Raw genomic sequence first — 12,357 nt, 5'->3', positions numbered from 1 at the left:
CGTACTTAGTAATATTAAAGTAGCGTCATTTGTTTACTCATTGAAAGTTATTGCGTTTTAAAAATAAAAATTCCAGAAGGTAATTTTCGTATTATTATTAATTTTTCAATTTCGACATCGAAATTTATGTTGTTTAGAGTACAGAAATCAAACAAGTATATTTAAACGTCTATAGTTTATTAAGAATTGTAGAAGTATCATGAATAATTACAGTGAAAAGTTAAAAATTAAGGTGATTGCACAGTTACTATAAAGAAAAGTTATACGCTTGTAGGGTCTTGAAGTGGTGGAAAAATTTAATTTTTCGAACAACGTATCGAGTTTAAAATCCAACATTACTTAAATCATCAAAGGTTTAACGTTTAAAAACAACACAAGAGAGTCCCACACAGCCAAGGTACTTTCTCCCAACAAAGAACAGACCCTTTGCTACTGAATCGTCTCGGAAACATCTGACGATCGATGCCGCCTTCTTTCGAAGTTCAACGTGCAACTACACTAAACGATTTCAATTGCAGATATTAGTGTTAACACGTTTGATTACGCTACTAAACGAATCTCGAAGTCCTCTGGTAGTTTTTGGAACCAAATGTTAACCCTGTATTTTTTTTTTACTAAAAAACGATGTCCAGACAACACCTTATACCACGACGACGAAACTAGATTGATTTATTAGTATCGATCTACAACCTACTAAAAATGAACTACTCCATAAACGAGTGGTCGGCATAAAATAAATTGGTTTAACAAAAATAAAATTTCAGTCTCATTTCGAACGAACTAAGAAAGTGTATATAAATATATCTAGAAAAAAAGGTAAAATTGCAACGGTCTCAGAACAGGACCTGGTTCTGGAATCGTTACTGATAAAGCTTTCACGATGAGTATTCGTCAATTTTGTAAATATTAAAATATATAGTAAATAATATAAAAAAATAAACTTTGAGAGTGCGAGCTGCAGTCTGCAATAAACAAAACTACTACGTATTCACAGCATTATTGAGATTCCTTTTGAGATAATATCGGTGGAAATTATATTGACTGTTCTTGGTCGGTGATTGTTTAGCCTATAGCTACGCCGTGCTTCTGGAGCTCCTTTAAAATTGGCAGGGGCCTCGAAGGCCAGTACTTTGTGGCTTTCAGGGCGGTACTACGGTTCTGGATCCTTTCCAGTTCGACGAGATATGGATAAATCCTTTGTTCGATCCACTCTGATATGGTGTAATTGTCAAATAACCCGGTCAGCGTATCAGCAGCGTTTCTGAAAAGAACAACATGATGCGACGCTGTATTTTGATAGAGATTTTAATACCTGGCTAATGATACCATGCCGTGGTAAACCCTGGGCAGTTCCTGCGTCAGTTCCTCCACTCTCAAGGGCAAACTATAGTTGTACTTCGCGTTATAACTCGTCATCCATCCCTTCTGCCTGGTAGTTGTCTCAATATACTCCTTAGCTTCATTCTCCACGTTGTGGAGTCTATACATCAATCTGGAACATGTAAATTACTAATACGGTGTAACACATCATCATTGCCAGTACTTAAAAAAGCCACTCCCCGGAAAGAGACACCTGGACAGTTTCTCCCACATGTTCGGATCTCCGTCCAGGTTCAGGAACGGTGAGGATCTCCTGTCCCCCGGCTGAGGGCAACTGAGAGTGTTGAGAAAGGATTCTTTTAAAGTGGCATTAAAATATCCATTGCTGGTGGCCAAGAGATTGAGGACCAAGGATGGTACTGCGGCCGGTAAGAGTTCACAGAGGACGGCAAAATGATCGTATCGCTGCCAACCTAGATTTTAAGTTGTTTAAAACATTTTGACTGGATTAATACAGTAGCCCTTTACCTGTTAACACTATTCCCCTTAAATTGTGTTTGAATATAGTGGACTGGGTCGACATCACTTCCAACCATCTCAAATTGTTTTCCAAGTGTCTGCGACCATTCGGAATGTATAAAGTCTCGCCGAAAGCACCTGCAACATCTTGATTAAATTGCTGTAACGGGGGACAGGGTGAGGACGTATCGGTCACCCTTAAAAGCCGACGCTGTCCAGGCAGTTTTGAAAACAGCCGAGTATTTATCCCAGATTGGCGGCTGAACGAACCGGTATATATCTTCAGCATAAACCCACACCATTGGCTCGATAGCATCGCCTAAATTAGACATCTGAAGTGTCTGCAGCGATATATGTCTTAACATGTCGTCCCATATTATTATCTGATGAATGAACAAATAGTCCTCATCATGTTCAGAGTTACAATGGTGTAATATTAATACCTGAACTGTGGATTTTTTGTCTTTCACGATGTTGACGACATTCTGAACATGCCTCAAAAATAAATTCTCATGCAATTCGGTCCTGCAAACCTCGCACTCGCCCATCTCGAAAACCTCGTCGCATCCAATATGCAAATAGTTACTAGATGGGTGCATATCTAGAATCTATAAATTCATCATTGTTTTATCAATAACAAACTAACTTTTTCACATACCTGGCTGACTAATTCCCTTACTAAGTCCAGAGAAGCATTTCTGCTTGGGCACAAGGCTTGTGGACTTTCTGGAACTTCCCTAGAAGCAATGGTTTGATGTTGTATTGGCGAAATCATTCCAAAGCCTACCTTATATGAGCAAAGTCCTTGTGCTTAAGAGCAAACTCCATATGACCAAATGTCTGTATAAGAGGGATGACCTCCAAATGAAGATCTTCTGCAAACTTTAGAATTCCCTTAACTTCCTCCACTGTATAAGCATTTTTGGCAGATATGGATTTCAGGATTCCAGAGTAGGGGAACATATCTTCATATTCTATAGTAAATAAAAATGTTATTACTTAAAGTTATATCTGGAGAAGGCATAATGTCTTTACCAATTAAAAGCCCAGTAGCACCAACATTCTTAGCTAGAGTTATGAGCTTTTTAAAGTATGTTAAAGATGGAGGAGCTCCCTTCAGATCAAAATGAACTATTCTGTGTTTTGGTATGTATGGCTTCTTAGAATCATAACTTACATAGGGGATACCTAACACCTGATCAGTCTCTGGACAGTAAGGAAAGATAATTAAAAAATAATACAAAAATATACAATTTACCTTCGAAAGGTTTCTCAGTCTGCCTTTTAGCAATCTCATCTCTAGTGGGCTGATCCAAGTGTTGAAATCTGTCCAAGTCATTTCCGTGTTTTGAATTTACTCTATTATCCAGTTCTCGATTGTTCAAGTTTGCTGCCTCAATAAATTTCACCTTAATACTTTGCAGGAATGCTTCATCCTGATAACAAATTCATATTAAAATTGGTAAATGAGTTAAAGAATGACATTACTTTTTCATCATGGACCAAATTAGAAGATCTGTTATCAATAACAGAAAACTGCAGTCCGAATAGGATCAAGGAGAGGAAACCTACAGCAACTAAAATGGTTGTTTTTTTCCTCCAGGCTGTCAGACCTACCCTATGTACATAGTTGGTCATATTATTATGTTCCTCCTCTGTGGTGCCTTAATACTTGTTCTTAAAACACTAAAAAATGTATATCAAAATGAAAACAAATGATATTCAGAATAACATATTTTTATCAGATACCTGTTCCACTCCTTTCTCTTTTCTTTCTGGTGGAACTTGACAAAACCTACTTCATTCTTGTGATTATATAATATATAATTTGCAACTAGCTAAGCTTAAGGTGCTTATTATTTATATTTTATACAAACAATCTCATATTGAGGGAAAAAATCAATGAACTGCCACAATGTTCCTACAAATTGCCTAAATCTATGTTATGCCGAGATAGACTACTGCATTGCAACGCTCATTTTCTCAGATAGGATTTGTTAAAGCCGTGGTTTAATTAACTTGAAAGGTCCTTAACCTTCCCCAACAAATCAAAACAGTGTTAACTACTTTTAGGAGGACTTTTTTTAAAAACACGGAGCATCATAACATTTCAGAAATATGACATTACATATTCATATCTCTCTTACTCTCATCATCCTGAAACGAAATAGACTAATTAATCGATACATTGAAAGATAATTTCATCAATTAATTGGAATGAGGTAATTTGATGACGAATCATAATACTGTCGTTTTATAGCAGCAATTTTGAAAAAAACAATGTGATTTTATTCAAAAAGTATTTGTGTATTTGGAGCTGCCTAACCTACAGCAATCTTTGTTTATTCATTTAATTAGACAAAATTTAAAAAAAAGATAAACATAAGATTTTACCTAATAGATCAATAAAATTGTATCGTAACATTAAGACTAGATAACCAGTCAATATACAGTAATATATTACTTATGTATACGCATTTGTCGTGTAAATATCGCTTTCTTGTGGAATAAAGCTAATAATGTTTATTTAGTATTATTGATAGTTTAGTTGATAGATTACCCCATTTCGTGCAAACTAAATCTCGGGATGAAATCAAATATGTACCTGAACTTACAAAGAACAACTTTTGAAAACAAGGACGATAGATAAGTTCAACTACAAAGGCTCGACCATCGAGGACGGACTGTCGGTGGGATGTAGCATTTAATTGTTTTTACATACACAAAGAAAACTTTTGCACTCAATAACAGGGAGTGTAAATTTGTTCGATTTTAGCAATTTTGTATCAGCATCACAAATGTTTTTCTTAAAAACCCGTAAATTTAATTTGTGCGGAATTTTTATTTTAGTTCATTAATTTGAGGTATTAACCAGCGATGGTAATTTATGGAAAATAAGTTGTCTGGAGTGGATTTGAAAATATTAGGGACGGTGAATTTAGAATTGATGACAAAAAAACAGTGGAACGCCAAAAGAATTACGTAATACATTTAGTGAGAGGGGGTCGACTCTGACTTATTTTTCTTTTGAGGGGGTGGAAGGGGTCCTAATATTTCGAACATCCGGACATACATAACATCACAAAAATGCACATACAAAGTTACTTTGTAGGTACAAATAAAAGCAGCTAAAAATTGTTTATTTGAAAAATAAAAATTAAGACAAACCAAAGGCGTATTTTATTTATTTTTGATTCTTAGGTAATAAATAATAAACGTGGGAGGGAGGGGTGGTCCTATGGTTATATTTTTTACATAGGAAGGGTAGGGAGTGAAAAATAGAAAAATTGTCTTACATAATAAATGAATGACACTAAAGCATAGATCGAATTAAAGAATAATGTCGCTGGTAGGATGGGAAATACTTAAATGGGAGGCCCCCCTCCACCCGCTGTGTTTACCAGGCACTGTTCTATTTATTATCAAGTTGCCACCATAGATAAATAGAAATTTAACTTTAAGGAAATTTTGGAGAAATGTTTCGCGATGTCCAACATATAGATGTCGCCACCTTCAACATATTACTTGTTTTATTCGCTATGCTAAGAGCCGCGACGGTATCTGATTGGTTCATTTCGTTCTATGGTTTATTTATTTTGCACCCCATTTTCAATGTACCCTGTATACATAATAGTGTGGTTAGTTTTTTATAACGTTTGTACATTAAATTATTATTTTATTTTATTAGTATATACAAGTCGGTAACAACGAACAATTTAGTGATGGTGAAGATAATACCACGAGCCCAGAATATGATTGGAAGTGGATCAAAATCAAAATTATATAGACGGTAAATTGAAGAAGTCGATCACATTTCTATTCATAATTTTTACCATTAATTTCTAAACTGTCATACTATATTTGTAGTGCCTATTTCCATGGTTCCAGGCCCATAACCAGGGTGTTCGGAGCAAGTATCATCGACATTTGAGCAAACTCCAGAAGGTAATGGTAATGTTTGTATTCATTCAGCCAGTATCCCCCTTTCTGTTTATTCTTACTGTTCATTACTTGACTCTATAACTTCAGTCCAGTCCAAGACTTCAGTCTAAATCAGTAGACCCACAAATTGAGACTGATTTTATAGAGGCAAGATAATATGTCGTGCCCCAGACTCTAACAAAATTGTTTTATTATATTGTCAGTAGGTCTTTGAGCTATGTCTTATTCTATTCAGCGATTTTGCCACGTCTATAATATAACAAAATTTTTGTCAAATGTTAAAAAAAAGTAAATTTAAAACCCTTCAATTGTACATTCCATAATGATCTTTCGGATAAAATATTAAAAGTACTAACTAATGAAAGATGTTTATAAGAGCTTCTTCATAGTATTTTTTTTTGTATTATAGAGGACGAAAAATACAATACTAGGCTAACTTGTGCATTCAAGATAAATTATTCTATATATATTATATTCTTCAAATATATGTCTAATTTTCAATAACTGGCAATCTCGCAAATTCGAATCCTTGTGCTCTCGGGGATTCTCCAGAACTAGACTCTTGCATATTTATTGCCTTGTAAAGACGGCCGATACTCCGTCCCCGTTTTCACCCTCGATGTACGTTCGCCGTGCATAACCGACAGGTAAAAGTAATTCGTAATCTCTATATCCCTCTCTGTCGTACGATCGTCTCGACCCGGTCTACGGCCGCGAACTTCGAAATGACTCAGTTCAGTTACATTTCAGAATATCGGAGTGCTCGCATCTAATCGGGGTACCGCTGTACGCGCGTTTCTTTCTCCCCGTTCCGGTAAACGATACAGTGCCAGGCCGGCCGTCATGCCGTCGGAACGCGCCTAGAAACAAAAGTACGACGGTCGGACAACGCGATCCAATCAACGGCGAAAATGACACCGCAATGCAACCCGGTGCTGCACTACACGAAGAAGCCCCTGTTGCCGCACAACAACCAGGTGGTGGTGATCAGTTCGGCCGCGTCGAAAAAGTTGCAAAAGAACGAGCGCAAGAAACGGAAAGACACCATCAAGTGTGTGATAGTCGGCGACAAACAGGTGGGAAAGACTTCGCTGGCGGTTTCCTACAGCAACGACAGCTTCCCTAACGAGTACGTGCCGACGGGGTACGACATTTATAAGGGTAAGTGTGCCCTCCGTGTCCCCGGACGCAGTTCCAGCTCATCGGTGCGTTGGAACTACCTTTTACTGACACGCGATTCTTTTGTTTGTTTTCGCGATCGACTGGCCGCTTGTCACGGTTGTTTTTGGCAGATAGGGTCACGGGTAATTGAGATAAGAGCCGGTCCTTGATAGTTTCGATATCAGATTAAAGTTATTGCATGTAATGGGCTGTTAATTAGTACGGGACGATATTGGATTTCAACTGGTTTGGTGCGTGGTTATTATGTCTCACGGATATAAGATTAGACGGGAAGAGTTATTCGATTGAGGTGCTTCAATCGACGTGACAGCGGCTTGTTTTTGTTTCTTAGTATTCCCGTTGAAGGAAAGGTCCGTTCTCTTTGTATGGGGTACTCCCGGGCAGGTGTTCGAACCGTCCACGACTCGAAAAAGGCGACCGGCCGAAGGAGTATCGAAGAAACGGTGCCGTACGTGGCGGGCTCCAGTCCTACCTGTTTCTCTCTCTCCTTGTCCACGTGTTCAAACAGGTTTATTTCTATTTACGGTCCTCCCGTGTGTTACAAAGAGATTTCTTCACGCCGCGTTAACGCTGGGCAAGATTTGCATTTTCTAGGAATACATACTTTCGAATACCTGTTGTCATAAATTGTCCACAGTCTCTTCGTCTGGTTTAATTTTTGTCGTGCAGTTCCAGCTACAAGGTTCGTGTTGACGTTTTTTCAAAACTTTTCGGGGTGGATTGCCGTTTTTTCCAATGCCTGTGTGATTAATCGATAGCGCAATACTCATTCAGATGTACCGTTAAATTCTAATTATTTTCGATATTTTTTTGTAAACTTGTAATTTTATTTTAATGTATCATTTGTTAGTCGCCCAACATTGTTGTGCTTTCTTTATAGCCCCCCACCTCAAACAACTCACCTCATTCACTCATTCAAACACTTATTTTTGTATTATAAACATTTTTCAACGGCCTTTAGCCTCAGGGAGATTAGATCCTAGTACGTTATTGTCGGAGAACTAAACTCTTAGCCTGCACAGCTACCTAAATATCAATGATTTTTTACTAGTAAATTCGATTAATATGATTGTGATGTTCGTGCCGGTTGATTCTTTTCAATCTTGTCTAGCATGATGTGTTATTTTAACTAAAACTATTTTAGAGACATTTAATTAGAACTTAATTTTAAAGGAAAGTCACAAATAAATAATATAAGAATTGATTTTTAATAGTAAATTTGTTTAGTATATAAATATTGATGGTGTAATTATATTCAATTATAAAGATTATTTAAATCTCGAACTACTCTGGGGAAACACTTGAACATACTAAGGTATCCTGATACGGTGAGATAATAGTTGTTTTTGTGTTTCGGCTGTTTTTAGTTTTACGTTTTTAGTTCCTACGGTGTAATCTGTGTCGTGTATAATTTTTCGTCGAGGAATTCGTGTTTGCAGTTGATATCGTACGTACGTCATTTTTTTGCTCGGCACTTTGACCTGCGGTTTTATTTTTAGTTTTTCGAGGAATATTAGACGCTGTTTGTACTTCGCCAGGGCGACCTTGAAGTTGGCGTTAGGGTTCCCCAAGGTTTCTTGGTGTTCTCATTGCTTTACCTCGCGATTTATCGGTTAATGGACGCCGATGACATCGTCACTTTTTTTTCTCGAAAAATGGCAATATCCGCAGGATATTTAACGTCGTCGTCTACGCAGACTGCGTACGGGCGGCATCGCGTGCATACCGAGCAGGTCTATTACATAAAAAATGCAAAGGAACTAGTTGTCATTCCTGTCACCTTACCCGATGCTGCATTCTTACAGCTAGATTCTGACGAAAGGTGAATATACCGTATCGGTTCATTCACGATATCGAGTCGGCGTCGTGAATAGTGATGGAAACCGAAGAAGACATCGCAATCCAACTGTTGATAAATCTATTGGAGCAAGCGATGACTTAGTGGAATCTTGTGTTTGAGACCGTTTCTTTTTTTGATTGTTTGGCTTCGAGTCAACAGCTTTAGGATATAAAGAATATAACAATTCTGTTATTAATTTTAACAATATTGTATAATAGTTTAGTCGAAGATTGAACGGATTGGAAGAAAGAAGTGGAAAGACACAGCAATGTTATTCTTCAGCATGACAAAGCTAGACCACATGTCACAAAGCCGGTGAAACATAGTTCGAAACAGTAAAATGGGAAATGTCACACCATACGCCGTATCCTCCAGGCCTTGCTCCTTCTGATTACAACTTATTCCGACGTATAAGTCGTGACCTGTTCAAGATGGAATGTGTATATTGCCTGAAAGATGGGTAAAAGTAGCGGCTACCATTGGAGAATAACAGGTCAATTGAACAGTTCCCGGCCTACCATAGTAAAACACATTTTTTGGCAAAATTAGTTTTCTTTATTTAACATAATTCCCTTCAAGGGCGACACACTGATTATAGTGACGCTCCAACTTTTCGATATCATTTTTGTAGTACGATTTGTCCTTTGCTTCAAAACATACCTCAGTTTCGGCGATCACCTCATCATTCGATGAAAATTTCTTCTCAACGAGCATTCTTTTGAGATGTGAAAACAAGAAATAGACAGAACAACAATAGGAATAACAACAGGAAAAACATAGAAATAGTCGCTGGTGGCCAGATCTGGAGAATACGGTGGATGAGGAAGCAGTTTGAAGCCCAATGGATTTGTGCCATCGTTTTCAACTGACTTGTGACACGGTTCATTGTCTTGGTGAAGCAACACTTTCTTTTTCTTCAAATGCGGGCGTTTTTCCGCGATTTCGTCTATCAAACGGTCCAATAACGCTATGTAATAGTCGCTGTTGATGGTCCTTCCTTTTTCAAGGTAGTCAATGAAAATTATTCCATGTATATCCCAAAATACAGACGCCATAACCTTGCCAGCCGACTGTTGCATTTTCCCACGCTTTGGAGCAGGTTCATCGTGTGCAGTCCACTCGGATGACTGTCGATTGGACTTTGGAATGAAATGATGAAACCATGTTTCATCCATTGTCACATATCGACGCAAAAACTCGGGTTTATTACGCTTGATCATCTGCAAACACTGCTCCGAATCATAGTCGTTGTTTTTGGCCAAAAGTAAGTTCGCGCGGCACCCACTTATGTTAAATAATCACAAACATAAATTCACAACCATGTCCCAGCAGGATTCGAACCCGCGACTATTGGAACAGTAGGAGGACCGTCCTGACGCATTTATCACTGCGCCAATCAAGCCGGCACCAACAAGTCTTGAGACCAGTGTGAACTTGGTATGGTATTGGTATTCAACTCTGGGATTGTACCAGTCAAAGCAGTAGAAATATCACACAAAGATTCTAAAACAAGGTACTGCGAGGTATTGCTGATATCTCATATCTCATATATGAACCCGACCTCCATAGATACAAACAGAGGCTCCATCAGTACATTAATGTTGAGATTCTCCAGTTCTTAGAAACTGATGGCTTAGTCAGAAGATTAAATAGAATAAAACCTTTTTTTCAGTGAAGTTATTAGTAAAATTCACATTAAAACCGTGACATATATGTTAAGCCCAAAGTGTCTATCGTAGAATAAGTAGTTTGTAATTAAACGCAAAAAACCTTTTCCCAGATCCAACGTTAATGAATCTTGATTGAGGTCAAACCGCTTACGAGCTTGGATTCAATTTAAACGTAAAGTTAACACCCTGTACATAATGATAATTGTGACATTTTTAAATGAAGGTTAACAAAGAGCGTTACGTATAGTTAACTTCTAAGTGGTACGGAGTTATTTTCGATATAATTATCTCAGCTTCTACCACACCTGCCCGCGACAATTGACTTTTAGCTTGAGCTTGATTGCGAGGCGAAAGTCGTGATTTTTTTTCGCTTAACGATTTGCGGATACGTTATTTCGAAAAAAAAAAAAGATTTCGGATTTGGCGAATGCGCGAAAGAGATTAGAAAATATTTATATTTTGGCGCATGCGTATATAGAGCTTACTTTGCTTTAGATATATTTTTTATATATTTTTTTTATTAGAAAGTATATATCAGAAGATAAATAAACATTCGAAATAATATATCTTATTGAAAAATTATTAAATACAGTGATTTTTTTTATTATTTAATTATTATATTGTTACTAGTGGTTTCCGACTAACCTAAAATTTGTCTTTATGATAACTTAAATCTAGGTATATAACTAGGAGGACCCATCGGCCCTATCGCATTCTCTGGTGAAATAATGTTTATACATGTCATTGCTGTATTTTTTATTATATGCACTTCATTACACAACATTACACAAGATCAGATAGTTTGATTCTTTTGAGTCTATGTCCTGTTCTGATGGTATCCGAAAGCTGCAATACTTCAATATTCTAATGAGAATGGAGTATTTTTTCATGTCCTCTTGCAATTCTCTTGATTTCTTGACTGACTGTGGGTATCTGAAGGTCTCGATGCTGTCCTATAGTATTTGGGTGCGCCCACAATACCTTTCGGGACATTGTTCTGAAAAATTTGTATTTCATTTATGTTACTCTTTGCAGAACATCCCCATAATTGAACTCCGTATGTCTATATAGGTTTCAATATTTGCTTATATAATAGCAATTTATTATGTACTGATAATTGTGATTTTCTTCCAATTAGTCAGTATATTTTCCTATGTTTCAATTCCAGTTCTTTTCTTTTCTTCTTTATATGTTCCTCCCAGCGAAGTTTTGCATCAAGATTCATTCCGAGATATTTAGCGTTGTTTCATATGGAATGATAGTATTATTTAATGTTATTGGTGCTTGTACGGTCTGTTTGTAGGTGAACTGCACATGCACAGATTTACTTTCATTAATTTTTATCTTCTAAGCTTGTGTCTAATTATTCATATTGTCAGTTGTCTGTTATAATTTTTGTTAGGCTCTTTCACTATTGTCTCCGACAGCTATAATCGCAGTATCATTAGCAAATGTAGCCATCGTAATAGTATGAAATAATAAAAATATAATTAATATATATTCAGTCTATCTAATCCTATAAAAACACCATATTTAATTGTTGAGATCAAATCCAGCCAACACAGTTAAAACAAAAGAAAAAAGCCACCAGTATCATTATACATGTAGGAAGTGAAAATGTCCTAAACATCTCCAAATATGACCAACTATGACCCCTACTATAATTGTTGTTACTATTCTTAATGGGTAAACTCCATTAATGAATTGATTCCAACTTTTGGTTGACGTAATGTACATTTACTAGCCAAATGCTGCGTACAGATCGGGCCAATCGGGTCGTTTTCCAAATCGTTTTGGTCGCAGGACATGCTCTGTGTTTGGTGGGACCAGAGTGGCGTGGTGTATTACGAACTGTTGGAACCTGGTGACACAGTGTATAGGGAC

General features: G+C 37.1%; 2 protein-coding genes across 2 annotated transcripts in view; one reads left to right on the top strand and one right to left on the bottom strand.

The window, feature by feature from the left end:
- Window positions 1-160: 160 nt before the first annotated feature.
- Window positions 161-4,432, bottom strand: LOC143199644 (hexosaminidase D). Its single transcript, XM_076409600.1, has 13 exons — window positions 4,234-4,432; window positions 3,589-3,996; window positions 3,328-3,525; window positions 3,098-3,275; window positions 2,875-3,045; window positions 2,627-2,813; window positions 2,498-2,576; window positions 2,283-2,447; window positions 2,036-2,222; window positions 1,849-1,977; window positions 1,544-1,793; window positions 1,313-1,492; window positions 161-1,261 (listed from the first exon to the last, which is right to left on the bottom strand). The coding sequence occupies exons 3-13, from the start codon at window positions 3,475-3,477 to the stop codon at window positions 1,063-1,065; spliced, it is 1,875 nt and encodes a 624-aa protein (XP_076265715.1). The 5' UTR covers window positions 3,478-3,525; window positions 3,589-3,996; window positions 4,234-4,432; the 3' UTR covers window positions 161-1,062.
- A 2,029-nt stretch (window positions 4,433-6,461) lies between these two features.
- LOC143199633 (uncharacterized) overlaps window positions 6,462-12,357 on the top strand; it is a 58,099-nt gene continuing 52,203 nt past the window's right edge. The window contains exon 1 of the mRNA XM_076409579.1: window positions 6,462-6,942. Within this exon, the coding sequence (XP_076265694.1) occupies window positions 6,693-6,942 (250 nt within the window). The 5' untranslated portion in view covers window positions 6,462-6,692. The remainder of the gene's footprint in view (window positions 6,943-12,357) is intronic.

The sequence above is a fragment of the Rhynchophorus ferrugineus genome, unplaced genomic scaffold (assembly GCF_030347505.1).
Source record: "Rhynchophorus ferrugineus isolate W39M unplaced genomic scaffold, kcgeb_rfMv2 rfM7, whole genome shotgun sequence".
NCBI lineage: Eukaryota > Metazoa > Arthropoda > Insecta > Coleoptera > Curculionidae > Rhynchophorus > Rhynchophorus ferrugineus.
This window is presented reverse-complemented; position numbering and strand designations above follow the sequence as displayed.

Coding starts and splice junctions, on each gene's coding strand:
- LOC143199644 (XM_076409600.1), bottom strand. CDS start 3,477: ATGACCAACTATGTACATAGGGTAGGTCTGACAGCCTGGAGGAAAAAA. Junction 3,276..3,327: donor ATTTGGTCCATGATGAAAAA/GTAATGTCATTC, acceptor ATTTGTTATCAG/GATGAAGCATTCCTGCAAAG. Junction 2,223..2,282: donor ACAAAAAATCCACAGTTCAG/GTATTAATATTA, acceptor TTCATTCATCAG/ATAATAATATGGGACGACAT.